Genomic DNA, 20,373 nt, shown 5'->3' with positions numbered 1-20,373 from the left:
TTGTATATTTTTGTTTTTTTCATATTTTTACGTTGACACTGAGCACACAAGACATCTGGGTGGAGAACGGACCACTGAATCAAGAAAGAAACCCTTTGAAAGATACCTTTTACAGGAGTCACCTTACGTCGTACATTGTGAGTTTGAGTACGCAGTGTGTTATACCCCAAAGATACCTAGATGTGTTTACAGTCTGCATTCGTTGTGTGAGTTTCGGGGTATGCTCCCAATCGGACTATCCTTCACTCAAACATTTTCACGTTTTGTTTCTACACTTTATGGTGGATTAAACACGAGTTTATGGGAAAAAGAGGATAAAAGATACCTTTATGAACACATATTGATATTATTTTATGTGAGTTTTGGTACGCAGGAGTTTGATTTTTTTATAGAGACAATTAAAACAGAGACCATTTGCAAATAAGAAGGAACTACACATTGGTGGTTGTTTTTGTTTTTATTTTCACATTTTGGAGCCAACGGACCAGAGACCACCTGCTAGAAGAATCACAAAGAGGAATATCAACATTCAAAGAAAGAAATAAAGGGACGTATTTCTGTATGTTGCGCTGAGTGTGTAGAGAGGGCTTAAATTTTGTGTACGGGATCTCCTGATAAAAGCAAGATCCAGGGAGTTTTTATTGCTCCAGATCGGCCACACTATCCAACTTCTGTCGCTCCATGGGTGGATTCTCAATTTACAGAAGTCCCACCTGGAACGAACTCAGCGGCTCCTGTTCCTGGGGATGTTACTGGATACTGTGGCCCAGAAGGTGTTCCTCCCAGAGTCAAGCGAGAACGCTTCAGGAGATGGTTCTCCGCCCTGCTCGAATATCCATCCATCTTTGCATAAGATTGTTGGGGAAGATGGTTGCCTCATACGAGACGATCCAATATGGGAGGTTCCATGCCGGAATATTTCAATTGGCTCTCCTGAGCAAGTGGTCCGGATCACATCCTCAAATGCAGCGGATGATACGGCTGTCACTTCAGGCCAGGATTTCCCTCCTGTGGCGGCTGCAGTCTTCCAATCTCCTGGAAGGCCGGAGTTTCGGGATTCAGGATTGGATCCTGCTCACGACGGATTTGAGTCTTCGAGGATGGGGAGCTGTCACCCTAGGGGCTCCGTTCCAGGGCAGGTGGTCAGCCCCTGAAGCCCTCCTTCCGATCAACATTCTGGAACTTCAGGCGATCTACAATGCTCTGCTTCAAGCCTCTCCTCTACTCAGCGTTCACGCAATCAGGTACAGTCGGACAACACCACAGCAGTGGCGTACATCAATCGACAAGGCGGGACAAAAAGAAGGGCCTGCATGCGAGAGATGTCAAAGATACTCCTCTGGGTGGAAAGAAATACAAGAGCACTCTCCGCAATCTTCATACCAGGCGTCAACAACTGGGAAGCGGACTTCCTGAGTAGTCACAATCTCCACCCGGGAGAGTGGGGGCTTCACCATCAGGTGTTTCAGCAAATCATCGACCAGTGGGGTTGCCTAGAAATAGACATTATGGCTTCTCGACTCAACAAGAAGCTTCGTTGGTATTGCTCATGAACCAGGGACCCTCAGGTGAGGGCAGTAGATGGCCTGACATCGCTGTGGCCTTGCCGGCTGGTCTACCTGTTTCCTGCGATTCCATTGCTCCCATGGTTGCTCAAGCGAATCAGGAATCAAAGAGTCTAGGCAATTCTGATTGCCCCGGATTGGCCTCGGTGAGCTTGGTACGTGGATCTTCTGGACATGTCCGTCGAAGATCCTTGGCCTCTACCACTAATGAGATCTTCTTCAAGGACCGTTCGTCCACCCGGACTTACGGCGACTTTGTTTGATGGCATGGAGTTTGAGTGGAACATCCAAGCTCACAAGGGCCTTTCCAGAAAGGTCTTTGCTACCGTGGTGCAGGCCAGGACGCCTGTGACGTCAAAACACTATCATCATATCTGGAGAAGATATGTGTATTGGTGCAAGGAATGCACATATCTGCCTGTGGAGTTCCACTTGGGACGTTTCCTCAGTTTCCTGCATGCTGGTGTGGATCATGTCTGGGTTCCATTAAGGCCCAGATTTCAGCTCTCTCCATCTTCTTCCAGAAGAAATTGGCAATATTGCCAGAAGTTCAGAATTTCTTGCAAGGGGTACTTCACAAACAGCCTCCTGTTGTGCCGCCCACGGCACCCTGGGATTTGAATGTAGTGTTGGAATTTCTATGGTCCTCCTGGGTTGAACCTCTGATGACGGTAGAAGACAAGTACCTTACGTGGAAGATGGAGATATTATTGGCCCTGACTTCTGCTAGGCGTGTCTCAGAATTGGGTGGCCTTATCATGTAAAAGTCCCTATTTGGTCTTTTACGAGGACAGAGCAGAGCTCAGGACTAGGCAGCAGTTCCTGCAGAAGGTCGTATCTGCGTTCCACTTGAATCAACCTATTGTGGTTCTGTCAGGTTCTGGCACTTCTGCTCCTCTAGAGGCATTGGATGCGGTGCGAGCCTTGAAGATCTATGTCAAAAGAACGGCTTGGATAAGAAAGAAGGATTCTTGGTTCATGCTATATGATGCACAGAAAAAGGGTTCCCACGCTTCAAAGCAGTCTATTGCTCGTTGGCTTAGGCTTACTATCCAACAGGCATACGTGTCGGCGGCCTTACCTGTTCCACAGTCTCTTAAGGCCCACTCTACAAGATCGGTGGGGTCTACCTGGGTGGCTGCCTGTGGAGTCTCGGCCTTGCAACTTTGCCGAACTGCTACCTGGTCGGGGAAGAACACCTTTGTGAAGTTCTACAGGTTTGATACCCTGGCCAAAGAGGATACCCAGTTCGGGCAGGTGGTGCTGCAGCAGTCTCCACACGTTCCCGCCCGTTCTGGAAGTTTTAGGACGTCCCCATCGTACGAAGTCTCCCCAATATCCCTTATGGATGCTAGAGAAAATAGGATTTTAATTACCTACCAGTAAATCCTTTTCTCATAGTCCATAAGGGATATTGGGCGCCTGCCTCCGTGCGTTGACTTTTCTGCAGGTTCTCTTTTCTATGGTTACTTCTTCAGCTGTTGGTCTTTGGTTACCAGACATTGCTGGTTGTATTATGTTAGTGGTGTGCTGGTGTATAAATCTCACCACTCGTTATGTTCCTTCTCTCATGTATGTCCTTTCTCCTTCGGGCACTGTTTTACCTATAACTGCCTGTGGGAGGGGGCATAGAGGGAGAAGCCAGCACACCCAGTGAATAAATTTAAAGTGCACCGGCTCCTTTGGACCCCGTCTATACCCCATCGTACAAAGTCTCCCCAAAATCCCTTATGGACTACGAGAAAAGAATTTACTGGTATGTAATTAAAATCCTATTTTTAGTGAAACGTGTGTTTTCGCACAAAAATAGGGCTGCTTTCAGGGATTTTATTTTGCCTGCCTGAGGCAGGTTAGACAGCCATGATAAACCGAAGCTCGCGCTAGCTTTTTGGGACTAATTGGATAGCCTTGGGCGAATCCATTAGCCATGAGAAAATTTGTTGATAATTGGATACCACCCTTAGTTGGAATATCGTATTGAGACAAATATAATTGAATCCTCTTCATTGAAATTGAAGAAACACGAGTGATTGCCCAGACTATGTAGAGGATTCTTTAATTACTGATTTGTGTAGTATGCCAGTTCTAATTATAACCTTTCTATTTTCTTTTTACATAGTAAAATATTCTAAATATATTTTTTTAGTAATTTGGTACCTGTCTATCAGGTAATTTTATTGTGTAGCATTTAGTGAATTGTAGCAAATAAACTGGGTTCCTCTGTGTCCACCGTTCACCAAGAAAATAGCATTTGTTCCAGATTCTATACAGGTTCGCTACCTAAAATCCATGTTAGAGGAGGCACCTGTTCTATGTTTTGGTCCTGTTCCCCAGCATTTTTATTGATACCACAAAATTGACTATATTTGTAGAGAAAACTAGAGCACTGTTTTTTTTTTTTCTTTCATTTTTTAAAATGAATTCACACTTTGTGTATCTCTTACATATAGGTCAACAAGTTCTGCTAGCCCCTTCTGCAGTTGTTCAGCTTCCTGCACCTGGCATTGTTGCTTCACAGCCTGTCCTGACTGTGAGTGGCGGAACCCCTCAAATCCCAACACAGTCTATAAACATAATGGCACACACAGGACCTTCATCTGGGAAAACGTCACCAATGAAATCCTTCATTCAGGCAACCGCTCAAACACCTGACAGTGGAGCAGATGTAAGTGTGATACATTCCTCAGAATACAAACGAGTATACAGTTGTGAAAAGCCTATGTCTTTGTGGGATGTACTAGTACTCGCTCTTCCCTTTTTCTGTTCACTTTTTCTCCTTTTCTGAATAATTCATTACTGAAGGCAACTGTTGAATATTTTTAGCTGTTTCATTACTGAAAGCAAACGTCAGTCCTGCACAGTGTGTGTTTCATACCTTACATAGGCACATAACACCTCTGCAGTACTCACAAGTGTCAACTTAAGGGGGGTACTCACGGAGCGATATTCTAAGCAATCTGACTAGATTGCTTAGAATTTGAGCATTATCACTCCGTGTGTACCCCCTACAGCGATAGCAATGCGCAGCCCCGCTCATCGCTATCGCTGGTGCTAGATTGGCCTGCATGCAGGCCAATCTAGAGGGTCGCTCACTTCACCCGCTGGGTGAAGTGAGCGGCCCCCCCGTCTCCCCCCGCGCGCTCAGCTCAGATCGCGCTGTGCTGAGTGGCGGGAGAGATGTTTTCTGAGCGGTTCGCTCAGCACACATCTCTCCCGCATCGGCCCGTCTATATGGGCCTTTAGACATGCCCCAGTATTGCAGAATGCACCTCAGTGAGTGTGCCTGGCAGTCTCTCTCAGACTCGCGCATCACCTTATGTGTTATCGCAGTGGCACAGCTTGACCATAGATCATAAATGTACATTTGGATACATTAATTATTGTGGTGCACAAGCCTTTGACTTCTGCACATACAGTATACGTAGTTATGGATAGAAAGTCCCCCAGCTACCATTCCCAGGCAAAGTGTGGACTGTTATGATTATTTTCTGAACGTCACAAAATTGCAGAATACAGTTGCTGTCGTTACCCTCACCTATTCTTATTACCTTTAACAAAGGATGCTATTACCAAGTACAGCCTTTTTTAATTTTATTGTACTAGTTTAACTAAGATGCCATCTATAATGAGTTGCAACTGCAGTCACACATGACATAACTTAGATGTGGTACTATGTAGCTGGCCGTACTCAGCATTATGGCACAAAACAGGTATTAAAATGGGCAGTGCGAATTGTTTAGATCATGTAGAATTTGAGATTGGGACACTAATGCTGACTATAATCTGTACAGAGCAGAAACAGTCAACATATTATGAAGCACTTTACATTGAAATAAATTATACATAATGATATGCAACAGAATGTAATTATGCTTACAATCTAACAGATCGATTAAATTGCTATGGCACACCAACTCTCCCTCAGGCTAATGTGCATTTTCTCTTTTATTACACACAATCACATATATTTGGATATTCATGCACAGTTTCCTTACACATAACCGTACGTGGATTATAAAAAAATCTCGAAACAGCCAAACACAATCTCCTGTTCTCAGTATTACTTCTCCGTAAGCTTCTCTGACAAATAGCTCTGGGACTTAGTGGAAACAGACATCCACGCAGAATAAGATATCAAGGAAGACTACATTTCCCGTCAATTTGCAAGCTGGTTCAGGTTAACCTTTGTGTGCTGCAGACATAGAGGACTGCCCTTGATTGGGCTGCAGCCCATGGGGGCAGAGATACAAGGTATCAATCACATTATCCTGTCCTTTGACATATCTATAGGTATTTGCATTTACCCTGGTGCTTGTATACTACCAGCAACAAGCTCTCTGCCTCAGGTGCTTGTATATGACCAGCAACAAGCACTCTGCATCTGGTATATAATACCCGTCAGCGCTTAATAATACATACAGTATGACAACAGTGAATATAGGTTAATAATATTTAATAAAAATGTATAATTCTCCTGGTGGTACATATATATGTCTCTGGTGCTTGTATATTGCCAGCAACAAGCACTCTGCATCTGGTGCTTGCATATTGCCAGCAACAAGCACTCTGCCTCTGGTGCTTGTATATTGCCAGCAACAAGCACTCTGCCTCTGGTGCTTGTATATTGCCAGCAACAAGCACTCTACCTCTGGTGCTTGTATATTGCCAGCAACAAGCACTCTATCTCTGGTGCTTGTATATTGCCAGCAACAAGCACTCTGCCTCTGGTGCTTGTATATTGCCAGCAACAAGCACTCTGCCTATGGTGCTTGTATATTGCCAGCAACAAGCACTCTGCCTCTGGTGCTTGTATATTGCCAGCAACAAGCACTCTGCCTCTGGTGCTTGTATATTGCCAGCAACAAGCACTCTGCCTCTGGTGCTTGTATATTGCCAGCAACAAGCACTCTGCCTCTGGTGCTTGTATATTGCCAGCAACAATCACTCTACCTCTGGTGCTTGTATATTGCCAGCAACAAGCACTCTACCTCTGGTGCTTGTATATTGCCAGCAACAAGCACTCTGCCTCTGGTGCTTGTATATTGCCAGCAACAAGCACTCTGCCTCTGGTGTTTGTATATTGCCAGCAACAAGCACTCTGCCTCTGGTGCTTGTACATTGCCAGCAACAAGCACCTTTGAAAAAGGTGGCCAGCATTCATTTCAGTTGGGCTGTCTATGGTAGGGGTCAGGTTGCAAGAGACACACACCCTTAAATTTATTGACGAAGTGTCATTAACTCAAGTCACTAACAGTACAGCTGCCAGCAGAGAAGTCTGCAGTGGCACCAATGTTAGTGGTGATCATTGTTGAGGAATGATCACAGAACATGGGCACTACAAAAACTTAATTGGCTACAGTGTACAGTTCCCTTCCGCATCTCACCGGGGGGAACTTTAGCAAATGTCTACTATAGTTATTGTTTAAGATAAATGATAATTAGAATCTTATTAATTGCTATGCCCAACACCTCCAGTTGTCCTCTTTAGAACCTTTGATAAATAGCTGGTCCAGGTCCTGTTTAGTTTTAGTTACCATGTTAACCTGGCGATTGGTATTTGTGAAACCATGACATAGGGCCTCATTCAGACCCTGTAGCAGCTGCTTCAATCACACAAGCAGATGGGACTTGCTGAAATCGTGATCCAGGACGCGGTCTCCGGAGACGGACCATGCCACTTGCGTGGACACTGTGGCCGTGCAGGGACCCCACAATATCCACCAGGGCATGGAGCACAGGTTGAATTTACTAAAGTCCGTTTATTACAGGCTCCATAGTACTCGGTGGTGAAGTCCAGCAGAGGGGATAAGGCTCTGACCTGTAAGTATTTTACTGTACATGTCGTTTAGACAGTGTTAGTTAAGAACAAGTGCATAACTACAGGAATATTTATTACACGTATTCTGTGATATACATCCAGTGTTTACTGTGCATTGTTATATCTGTATACAAGGTAAAGGAAAAAAGAAAGAGAAGGATCTGTCTTCGATGCATAAGAATTTAAAATAAAACATTTTAATTGATTTATTAAAAATGAATGACACGTTATACATTGGCGTGTCTTGCTGATTAACTGGTATGCAAATTATTAAAAACACAAATAACAGATATGTGAAAATGGGACAACACTGTGAACTACAGACAAAAAAGAAAATATAATAAACATAGCTGTGTTAAAAAACTGAGCGTCTGTTTTGTGTCTGTCCTATTTATTCACTGTCTTAATGTAGGTCAAAATTGCTCTATTTTTTTTCAATTTATATTATGGGTTGACACAATTGTATTAGAGCTGTTACTTTAGTGCTACTATAAAAGGCTTTGGCATGTTGCCCAGACTCCTTGGGGTTTGGATACAAATTATGTGTCTCAATCTTTGATACTGTAACACAATGATCCTATACTGTAGGTCTCACAATATGCTGTAATCGACCCAAATGACATATATTATAGACAGATTTTAAATCTTGTGTTAGACTGTAAATGTAAAGTTCTGAGATGCCTTCCATATTTGGTATTCAATCTAATATTTCTGAATCACCTCTCATTTATAGTATCAGGTTAATAAGTAATATGGTACTGTGATAGCGCAATATTGACCTACATTAAGACAGTGAATAAATAGGGCAGACACAAAACAGACGCTCAGTTTTTTAATAAATCTATGTTTGTTATATTTTCTTTTTTGTCTGTAGTTCAGTGGTGTCACATTTTCACATATCTGTTATTTGTGTTTTTAATATTTCGCATACCAGTTAATCAGCAAGACACGCCAACGTATCATTAATTTTTAATAAAACAATTAAAAGTAATATTTTAAATTCTTGTGCACCGAAGACAGATCCTTTTCTTTCTTTTTTCCTTTACTTCGTATCATGATGTGATCTGTGGTAGCACCCCCTAAAAAATTATGAACAATTAATGTCACATCTAAATTAGGTGTACTTTTTCATCTTTTTCCTGTGCAAATGGCCCTCCCTCTCCCTTTTTCCCTTTACGATATATCTATATACATACTGTACATAGTTTTATGTAGTATTACTAGTCCAGTGCAGTTTTATTGTTTTGTGTAATAATTTCTGCATTGTACATGTGACTGTGTGTGCCTATAGCTGCTGTGTGGTTCCTATTCAGTGTTCTGTGTATCTCACACACATTGCTATCCCTATATTCTGTACCCTGAAGGGGGCTAAGTGCATCAGGGTCCTATAGTATAAGTTAGACACCTGACACTATAAGTGAGAGGTAATAATATCTGATATTGTGCTCAAAGAGGCAGCACAGTACCATATTACTCATTAACCTGATACTATAAGTGAGAGGTGAATCATATATATAATTTTTTATTTTTCTCTGTGTATTTCAGTCACCATATACCACTCTGTATGTGTAATGCAGTTGCAGTCTCGCTCCACAGGGGTTTTTTGTCAGGTACTGTGTCTGGCTATATTGTACTGTTACGCCCTAAGGCTACATTTCCAAATAATGTCTGCTACACAGGGCGGGAGATCCGTGGCTGATACTGCGTCATACAGTGCTGACGCCGCAGATTTATCTGATGAAAATATTCCAGCTGAGGGTCCAGGTACCGGGGAATTCTGTACCCCTCAGTCAGTCTGCAGCACCGGTGGCACACCAAGACCCACCTTGGGCTGCTTTTTCTAATTTACTGACTACACTAGTAACGAGACTTACACCCCCTGTGGGACCTCCTGTGCCATTACAATCACATATTGTCCCTGTCGTAAATCTGCCATGGGCGGATGCTCTGTCGACTCAGGTACCCAAAAGGCTAACCCACGCCCTCCTAAGACCAAAGGGTCATCTAAGCGGGCCATTTCTTCGTCACAATCCACTCATGTTTCGGATACTTCATCCGATGAAGATGGGGTATATACTGATCCATCTGAAACCTATTGGAGGCTATCAAACTGATTGAAGCTTCTTGGTCTGCAAAAGGTATTGAAGCCTGGGTTCAAGCTGTTGAGGCAGAGTTACCTCTGAATTTTTCTGATAATGCCAGACAGTGTCTTTCATATATTACCACAGCCTCTCATTACATACAGGAGGCAGCCTGTGATGCCGATGTTCTGGCGGCCAAAGCGTCGACTACGTCCATTCTGGCTCGCCGGATTCTGTGGTTGCGGTCCTGGTCAGTGGACCTGGACTCTAAAAAGACCTTGGAGGTCATCCCTTTTAAGGGAGACATACTGTTTGGGGAAGATTTGAATAAGATTGTTGCTGACTTAGCGTCTGCTAAGACTGCATGTCTGCCAAGTACTAATCCTTCGGCTCCGAAGGCTAAAAGTACCTCCTTTCGTTCCTTCCGACCTAAAAGTAAAGGAAAGGGTCAGGTGTACCCGAAACGGGCTCGCACTTCCAAAACCTCTAAGCCCAAACCTAAATGTTCCCGGGCTGCCTTTCAGTCTGCTTCCAAACCAGACAGGCCTTCTGCATCACGGGGCGGGCCTTCCCCTGAGGGACCCCAGGGTGGGAGGCCGACTTCTGTGGTTCGCCCAGGTATGGTTACAGACCACTTAAGACGCCTGGGTGAGGGAAGTCATCACTCATGGATACGCCATCTCTTTCAAGACACATCCCTCACACCAGTTTTGCTCGACAATTATCCCTTCGGATCCCTTAAAAGCAAAAACTCTACATTTGGTGGTACAATCCCTCCTGGACACAGGAGTGGTAGTGTCGGTGCCTCTGTCTCTGAGGGGCAGGGGGTAATATTCAACGCTGTTCCTAGTACCAAAGCCGAATGGAACCTCCCGGCCCATTCTCAACCTCAAGTCTTTGAACAAATTTGTGAAGGTATCCAAATTCCGTATGGAAACTCTTCGCTCTATTGTTCTGGCTTTGGAGCCCGGGGACTATATGGTAATCCTGGACATACAGGATGCTTACCTGCACATACCTATTGCCATGTCGCATCAGCGGTATCTGTGGTGTGCTATTGGCAACTTACATTATCAATTCCAAGCCTTGCCTTTTGGACTGACCACAGCTCCTCGGATCTTCACCAAGGTCATGGCAGTCATGACGGTCGTTCTCTGTCGTCAAAGCATCAGGATCCTGGCATATCTGGATGACTTGCTGATCCTGGCGAACTCCCCAGAGGTTCTCATCCGTCATCTAGAACTGACGGTCCAATTCCTACACGCCCACAGATGGCTCATCAATTGGAAGAAATCCTCGCTGGTCCCTGCTCAGAATATGGTGCACCTGGGGACATTCCTGGACACACAGAACCAACGTTTGTTCTGGTCTCCAGAGAAGGTCCTGAAACTCCAGAACAGGATACGATGCTTCCTCTCTCGCCCAAGAGTGTCGATACACTCGGCGATGCAAGTACTGGGCCTCATGGTGTCGGCTTTCGACATGGTGGAGTACCCTCAATTTCATTCTCTCCCTCTGCAGCGGTTTATCCTGGGACGGCCTGCCTCACCGGATCAGATCTCACATGATCTCCTGGACTCCGGAGATTCGTCTGTCTCTGAGCTGTTGGCTACAGGACCAACAATTGAGCAGAGGTAGTCCCTTCTGGATCTCCAACTGGTCCTCCTAACGACAGATGCCAGTCTGCGGGGTTGGGGCGCGGTGTTCAAGCAACACTCTCTTCAGGGTCGGTGGACCAGGGAGGAATCTCTCCTCCCAATAAATATTCTGAAGTTGCGGGCAGTGTTCAATGCTCTGAAGCTTGCCTTGCCTTTGGTACAGAACAGGCCTGTTCAAGTACAGTCGGACAATGCCACCATGGTGGCATACATAAATCATCAAGGCGGCACTCGAAGCCGCATGGCAATGTTGGAAGTGTCAAAGATTCTTCAATGGGCGGAACGCCATCTGCCAGCCATATCGGCATTGTTCATTCCGGGGGGGTCCTCAACTGGGAAGCAGACTTCCTCAGTCATCAGGATGTACACGCTGGAGAGTGGAGCCTTCATCCAGAAGTCTTTCAACTCCTAGTGGACAAGTGGGGCCTACCAGATGTAGACCTGATGGCGTCTCGACACAATCACAAAGTTCCGGTCTTCGGAGCAAGGACAAGGGGTCCTCAAGCAGCGTTCGTGGACACACTAGCAATTCCATGGAACTTTCGGCTGCCGTACGCGTTCCCTTCGGTGTCACTCCTGCCCAGGGTGATAAGGAAGTTCAAACAAGAAGGAGGAATACTACTTCTAATCGCTCCAGCGTGGCCCAGACGGCATTGTTTCTCAGACCTGCAGGGTCTCTCGATAGATCGTCATCTTCTACTTCCGCAACGCCCAGACCACCTCGTTCAGGGCTATTGTGTCTACCAGGATGTGGCCCGACTGGCTTTGACGGCGTGGCTCTTGAAGCTTCACTCCTGAGGACCAAAGGATTTTCTGAGGCGGTCATTCAAACTATGTTGAAAGCCCGTTAACCAGCTGTGGCTCGGATTTATTATAGGGTCTGGAATTCTTACTTCACCTGGTGTGCGGCTAATAATTATGATGCTTACAAGTTCAGTACTGCCAAATTCTTTTCTTTTCTGCAACAGGGCCTTCGTCTGGCCTCCCTCGAGGTTCATATTTCAGCTTTGTCGGTGTGGTTTCAGAGAAAAATTGCGTCTCTGCCTGGTGTTCTTCAGATTCAGCCTCCCTGTGGCTCCTTGGGATTTATCCGTCGTTCTGAATGCCCTACAAGAGTCTCCATTTGAACCTCTTGAGTCTGTGGACCTTAAATGGCTTATGCTTAAGGTCTTATTTTTGCTGGCTATTGCCTCTGCTCGACGGGTTTCAGACTTGGGTGCCTTATCCTGTCGGTCACCCTTTCTGATTTCTCACCGTGAACGTGTGGTTATTAGAACTCGCCCTGGTTATCTACCTAAGGTGGTGTCGTCTTTCCACCTTAACCAAGAGATTGTTTTTCCGGCCTTTTATCTCTCCTGGTTTGTCCTCCAAAGAGCGGTCTTTGGATGTGGTATGGGCTCTCCGTATCTGTGTGAAGAGAACCGCCTCTCTTCTCTCTCTTTGTCCTTTTTGGTTTTCTCAAGCGTGGCTGGCCTGCAAATAAGCAAACTTTGGCCAGATGGGTTAGAATGGTGATTATGCAAGCTTATGCGTAGGCTGGTCTCCCAGCTCCTGGTGCTATCATGGCCCATTCTACTCGGTCTGTTGGACCTTCTTGGGCAGCCTGCCGTGGCGCGTCCCTAGAACAATTGTGCAAGGCGGCTACGTGTTCCTCCGTGAACACGTTAATCAGGTTCTATGTCTTTGATACTTCCGCCTCCCAGGCTGCTTCCTTTGGATGCCAGGTTCTTGTGCCTGCTACAGTGCGTCACATCTCATGAGGAACTACTTTAGGACATCCCCGATGTTATTCCCTGTGGAATACCAGTGTACCTCGCTGCAGAAAAGGAGATTTATGGTAAGACTTACCATTGTTAAGTCTCTTTCTGCGATGTACACTGGATTCCACAGGGCGCCCACCCTGACGCACTTAGCTTCTTTGGGTTTGTATGGCATTAGCTGCTGGTACCTTCTCCTGTCACGACAATGTGGTTCTCTGTGGCTAACTACTATCGTCTCTTTTACCTGCTACTGCATTGGACTGGTTAACAAAACTGAGCTCCAGTTCTTGGAGGCGGGGATATAGAGGAGGCGGTGCAGTGCATCCTGGGAACAGGCAAAGCTTTAGCCTGTTGGTGCCTCAGATCAAGATCCAACTCGATACCCCAATGTTATTCCCTGTGGAATCCAGTGTACCTCGCAGAAAGAGATTTAACAATGGTAAATCTCCTTTTTTGCTGCAAAAGACGCAACAACAAAAAACGCTCAGCACTACCGAGTCCCGCCACTGCATGGTGTGACTTAAAGGACTGTTTAGCTGCAAGGATGTAAGAAGACACTTCTGTATCTCTGGCTTGAAGCCTGGGCTTTTTTCCATTCTTGACAGGGGGAGTTAATGACCATGTATATCCTCTTTTTTTTTTCCCCCTCCTAAGACAATAAAATGCCTTGAGTGGTAACTGATTAAACACATTGTAAGTAGTGGAAAGTCTCTTTGGCAGTGTGCCGTCATGTTACATTCCTAATAGATGTGACTACGTGGCGATGTTCTTCCAAAGCTATTAAAGCCCCATAGTGTGTCAAACAGTTCACACTTTGAAGTGCCAAAGTGAGTTGTGCCTGGAATAAAAAAAATTCAACTAGAGTCCATAACAGACATATGTTTTATATCTGTGTATTGTTAGATGTCCTTTCATTCTATATCAAAATAATGATACTCTATGAAGAAATCTTTGGCTTATTTTAAATTCTTTTTTAGCAGGAGAGCTAAAGTATAGCAGTAAAGTATAGTTACAGTACATGTGCCAAAGCTTATACAACATAGCAATGTCAGTACAAAAGAGTGCAAATCATTGAGCGCTATGGCGTATACTTAATAGTATACCCCATAGTGACCCCCCCCCCCCCCCTCGATTAGCGACCCTATGAAGTCCCGTTTTCGGCCCCATTGGAGAAACATAATCCGCGCTAAGTGGCGTTTTTCTGCATCCACGATCGCGAAAACTCATGGATCTGGTAAAATTTGCTCATTATCATACGAAAAACACAGGATTTGGGATAAATTACCATATTATCCCAAATACTGTATTTTTTGCACGATGACGAGTAAATTTTGCTGCACAAAAAAAGGTCATTAATTGAATTGATCGATAAACATTGGGCAAAAAAAATCGAGATACAGGTTTTTTTTGTTTGTTTTTTTTACAGTAAACTTTACCATGATCAGTCGAATTCCCCCATATGTGTTTTCGCCTGAAAATGGAAACATTTTTGCGGGGAGAAAACAGGTGTTAATTGAATTGCCCATAGCTAACCATTGGGCAAAAATCATTAAACAAATAAAACGTTTTTTTTCTCCCAAAAATGTATCCGGTCTAAATTTAAAATCCCCCTTTATCCTTATTTGCTTCTGCGCTTTTCACATGTTAAAAATTCTGTTGTGAAATACAGTAAAAACAGTATTTATTATGTGGTCTAAAATTGCAGTTGTTACATTTGTTTAATGTAAAGCATCAGATTTCTCAGGGTTCGCTTGCGCTCCTAGAACAATAGATTGTAATGGTAATTGCAAAGCTCATTAAAATTACATGGAAAATGTTAAAAAGACCATATTTTAATCCTCCCACATCCTGTATACCTAAGACCCTCTTGCGGGCCAGTGAAAATAACAAATATCTAGGCACTATTAAAAAGTGCCTAGACAATAATTCAGGTTGCATAAATTTCATCACATACATTTCTCTACCCACAAAAGATATACCTACTAAACATAGTATCTGGAGATGTACTGTAGCTCATTAGATTACATTAGTAAGAGTGCTGCATTTTTGTGAACACACCCATACTGTATTCACTTTCTTTGCAACTGTTTTGACTCCAAGTCTAAGATCAGCAGAGATGTAGATGCAGACCCTGATTTTAATGACACCAGTATTGCGGAATACTTAACTCTAAATGCAGCCAAAGAGTGCAACCAGCAATTTTTTAAAGTTTGCATGTTTAAGTTAACAAGAATAGCTACATGCAAGTTATCAAAGTTAAAGGTTATTGGATTTCTAGAAATAAGATGAAATCAATGTAGTAAACCTTTTCTTCTCTGTAAGAGTATTTATTTTTTGGGACCAATGGGGATATTTAATTGTGAATATAGGGATGGGGGGCTTGGACTGCACACCCTAATTCTAAACATGAGCGGTGCTACCATGCTATGACTTGTAGTTCCACATATAAAAAAGAGAAAATACAGGTGCACACTCTACGTACTGAACACTGCTAATCAGAATAATTCTAATAAACTCTGCAATATAACATAAAGTTAAATTGAGGTGCTTAGCATAATTTTGCCCAAACATATGGACCCACAAACCGCGACCAGGTGACGTCATCTGGTGGTTCCCTAACATTCCTAAGGTTCAATCAAGTGCAGAGCACAGGACACCCCAGGCCAACACAAGCCAAATGCCTCAAGGCATCACGCTAGTGAGAGGTTTAAGAGAGTTAAATTTGTTAAAAGCAGCAGTGTTACATAGATGGGAGAAACTATTAAAGGGTCTAAAAGTTACTGTACATTGAAAAAAAAAGAAAAGAAAAACAATTTAGGCGCTAAAAAGTGCTAGTTATGTTACAGTATGATGCCCCAAAGCAGCCAGGCCACACTAACCCAGGATATGCAATTGTCACCGCAAAATTATTGCTTGGGAAAAAAAAAAAGGGTATTCTAGCAGTTTTTACTTGATGTTTCGCAATTAGGTACTCGATTATACCCCTTTTTTCACACGAAAATATTCCTGTTTTTTCATGAAAACACATAGGATCCGGGATAAATTCTCAGACCTCAGTGTTTTCGCTAAAACGGGGTTGAAAGAAAGCCGGTGGCCGCTCTTAGGGGACAATTGAATATCATTGGGGGGGGGGGGGGAGGGGGGTGTCAATTAGCTCCGGTAAATTACAGCAGCTATTTGACTATCACCCCAAGTTGTGAACACTTTACATTTCATGTAACTTATTCAGGTATCTGGTAACTCCAGTGTTTGAAAACAAGACTTATTGGATAAGAAATTAAAGAAAAAGGCAGAGACATTTTTTAGCCACCAGAGTGGAATCTTTTTCACGCAGCTGCATTGGATATTTATTTATTTTGTGTCTTACTCTTAAGGTGTGTACACACGGTGAGATACTTTCTATGCCCGATTTTGACTATGCGATTTCCCTTGAACTCCCCCAGAGCCCAGATAGCACAGATTAAGACTATCTGTACTTTCGATTTTGTCTATGTACAATTTTGACTAAGTGCCAATTTTGACTATACTTTGTACTAGATAGTACACTAGATAGTCAAGATTGACTTGCCTGCACAGTCTGTCTAGCCTTGCGATGCCAACCCCACAGGAGTGCGCATAGGGATCAAATCGGTATCGCAAGCTGCCTAACACCGTGAGATGTGCACTAACTTTCCTTAAGATTTTGAGTATATAGTCAAAATCTTACAGATTTATCTCACCATGTGTATACACCTTTATGGAATATTTGTGTTCCTCAATGGACTTATTTAAAATAGCTCACTCAGGTCTTGAAGTAAAAATAATGTTAAGTCATGTACCATATTTATGCGTATCCTTCCATAATCTGTTAATTCCAAGGTACAGATACAACAGAATTTTTGTTCCACTTTTAGCATGTGTGAGTGTACTTAAGACCATAATCAGTATGTTCTTGTATACACATTACACTCCCATTGTAGTTAATTTGGAGCCTGCATATTTATGTCCGTATTTCCACTAAAGCCCTAATAGGATGTAAAGAAAAGGCAGCTCAGCAATATATTGGCTAGCTGTTTCTGCTTTACTAACCTTCTATCTAATCCTAGCCTGCCATTGTTTTCTATAAATATTTCATCACAAAAGACAATGGACATATCTCACATCTTGTAGACAGTAAGTACATGGCTGCTAAGAGGGGAATAGCAAAGAGCGTCTAAACAGGATTCTGTTACTGAGTGTTTCATGCTGTGGTATTTGTATAGAATTCAGTTACCTGGGAGACTAAAGCCGGTCCCCAAAGCCAAATGAAATTTTGAGGCACTGCCCCTGCTGTTTTTGCACATTCTTCAGTGATGAGCAGTAAATTGAAAAAACAGTGCCCCTCTTAGCAAACAATTTGGCTTTAACAAAGTGATGGATCAAATTGTGTGCTTGAATTTTTTGTAGCATTTATACACTTTAGACAACATAATGGTATATTAAAAACAGCTAAAGGGGCCCCTACATCAGGCAGCTGTCAGAGAAAGCACCTGTTCTTCGGATGCCTGGACTGGGGAAATCCAATATGTTGGAAATCCTCAATTCAATGATTACGACCAAAAAATTATCTGGATCGGTGAATTGGGGATATATAAAATTTTTATTGCCGATTTCCTGACAGATCACTGATTGCCGTTGTCCGACGTTAACTTTGATTTTACTTTATTAATAAAAATCTTAAACACTACAAAATATTGCACTTTCAATAATAACGAAAACAAACACCCACCTAGCTAAGAACTTTCCTTATTGATTTTGAGGGCATTCATTATTTATTGATCAAAGAGGCAAAAATTATTAGGGGGATATGCAATTTTCGCTATTTTTAGGACGAATGGGGATTCGCTCTATGCAATAGCAGGGCCGTTTTCTCGTCTAGGCAAAAAATTCAGCAGGAGTGAAAAACATGTGGATCTGCGATTTTGAGGCATTTTTGGCCAATGCCTTTTCAAAAAAAAAAAAAGTCAAAAGGCATTGGCAAAAATGCCTTACAAACAGTCGAAAACAGGCCGTAATTGAATAGGCATGGGGGCGAAATCAACAGCTTTGAGAAAACCAGAGCAAATTGAGTACCCACCTTAATATCTTAAGAAAACACTATTTTATACAGTGTTCTCCCCAGGAAATTTTTCACACCACACTGCCTGGTATTTTTTTTTTAAAAATGCCCTTCTGCCAATTCGTTTTATTGTCCATGATTGACCTTTAGTACCGTTTGACCAGAGATGATTTTCTTTATCAGAGTGGTGAAATTTCAATGATGTTTAACGAGCAGCAAGCACCAGTTCTCACTCCTCATTCAGTACCACCCACTCACCATCCATCCCACTCGTCGTTTGATCCCTTGCCTCACTGTCTGCCCCACTTCTCATTAGTTTTCTCCAACTAACCATCTGTCCCACTCCTCATTAATCTCCCCCTCCCTGGTGTGCATTAGAGCTGCGGGAACACTTCTGTGTAGTCAGAAAGTTCGGACCTGCTCTCCATACCTCATATTGTTAAGTTATTAGGTCTTCCCACATTTTATGTACAGTGTTCCGTTAAGCTGGAGTTTTTGCCTGACACTGAGTTGAGCAAGGAGAACAAAGTAACACCTCATCTGCGCTACTGCACATGCTAGAGTTGCACAAATTTATTGTGTTCTTCCACATTGCTGGCAATAGCCTCCAGAGTCTTCTTAATTATTATAAGTGTTCAGTCTACCCCCACCAGCTACTTCATAATGCCACTGTTACATATATATCAGGGGTCAATATTATTTAATAATTATATTATGGGAGCAATACCAATTTATTGATGAAGGGAACATTGTTTTCTCTAACGTCCTAGTGGATGCTGGGGACTCCGAAAGGACCATGGGGAATAGCGGCTCCGCAGGAGACTGGGCACAAAGTAAAAGCTTTAGGACTAGCTGGTGTGCACTGGCTCCTCCCCCTATGACCCTCCTCCAAGCCTCAGTTAGATTTTGTGCCCGAACGAGAAGGGTGCAATCTAGGTGGCTCTCCTGAGCTGCTTAGAGTAAAAGTTTAAATAGGTTTTTTATTTTCAGTGAGACCTGCTGGCAACAGGCTCACTGCATCGAGGGACTTAGGGGAGAGAAACGAACTCACCTGCGTGCAGAGTGGATTGGGTTTCTTAGGCTACTGGACATTAGCTCCAGAGGGACGATCACAGGCCCAGCCATGGATGGGTCCCGGAGCCGCGCCGCCGGCCCCCTTACAGATGCTGAAGCAAGAAGAGGTCCATAAATCGGCGGCAGAAGACTTTCCTGTCTTCATAAGGTAGCGCACAGCACTGCAGCTGTGCGCCATTGCTCTCAGCACACTTCACACTCCGGTCACTGAGGGTGCAGGACGCTGGGGGGGGGCGTCCTGGGAAGCAATGAATTTACCTTAGTTGGCGAAAAATACATCACATATAGCTCCTGGGCTATATGGATGTATTTAACCCCTGCCAGTTTTCCAGAAAAAAGCGGGAGAAGAGCCCGCCGTGAAGGGGGCGGGGCCTATCTCCTCAGCACACAGCGCCATTTTTCCCACACAGCTCCGCTGGTAGGAAGGCTCCCAGAATCTCCCCTGCATCCTGCAACTACAGAAACAGGGTAAAAAAGAGAGGGGGGCACTTATTTGGCAAAATAACAGATATAAGCAGCTATAAGGGATAGACACTTATTGTAAGGTTGTCCCTATACATATATAGCGCTCTGGTGTGTGCTGGCAAACTCTCCATCTGTCTCCCCAAAGGGCTAAGTGGGTCCTGTCCTCTATCAGAGCATTCCCTGTGTGTGTGCTGGGTGTCGGTACGTGTGTGTCGACATGTATGAGGAGGAAAATGATGTGGAGGCGGAGCAATTGCCTATAATGGTGATGTCACCCCCTAGGGAGTCGACACCTGAATGGATGGCCGTAATTAAGGAATTACGTGACAGTGTCGGCACGTTACAGAAAACTGTTGACGACATGAGACAGCCGGCAGCTGAGTTAGTGCCTGTCCAGGCGTCTCAAACACCGTCAGGGGCTATTAAACGCCCGTTACCTCAGTGGGTCGACACGGACACAGACACTGACTCCAGTGTCGACGGTGAAGAAACAAACGTATTTTCCAGTAGGGCCACACGTTACATGATCACGGCAATGAAGGAGGTTTTGCACATCTCTGATACTGCAAGTACCACAAAAAGGGGTATTATGTGGGGTGTGAAAAAACTACCCGTAGTTTTTCCTGAATCAGATGAATTGAATGAAGTGTGTGATGAAGCGTGGGTTACCCCCGACAGAAAACTGCTAATTTCTAAAAAATTATTGGCACTATATCCCTTCCCACCAGAGGTTAGGGCTCGTTGGGAAACACCCCCTAGGGTGGATAAGGCGCTCACACGCTTATCCAAACAAGTGGCGTTACCGTCTCCAGAAACGGCCGCCCTTAAGGAGCCAGCAGATAGGAGGCTGGAAAATATCCTTAAAAGTATATACA

At 43.9% G+C, this 20,373-nt stretch overlaps 1 protein-coding gene across 5 annotated transcripts in view; it reads left to right on the top strand.

Moving 5' to 3' along the window:
• The window catches only part of ATF6 (activating transcription factor 6), a 568,366-nt gene that overhangs the window by 204,060 nt on the left and 343,933 nt on the right, over nt 1-20,373 (top strand). For all 5 annotated transcript variants that reach the window (XM_063940277.1, XM_063940274.1, XM_063940273.1 and 2 more), the window contains exon 7: nt 4,016-4,230. In XM_063940277.1, coding sequence (XP_063796347.1) covers nt 4,016-4,230 — 215 coding nt within the window. The remainder of the gene's footprint in view (nt 1-4,015; nt 4,231-20,373) is intronic.

This window comes from Pseudophryne corroboree, chromosome 9, assembly GCF_028390025.1.
Source record: "Pseudophryne corroboree isolate aPseCor3 chromosome 9, aPseCor3.hap2, whole genome shotgun sequence".
NCBI classification, from domain to species: Eukaryota; Metazoa; Chordata; class Amphibia; order Anura; family Myobatrachidae; genus Pseudophryne; species Pseudophryne corroboree.
This window is presented reverse-complemented; position numbering and strand designations above follow the sequence as displayed.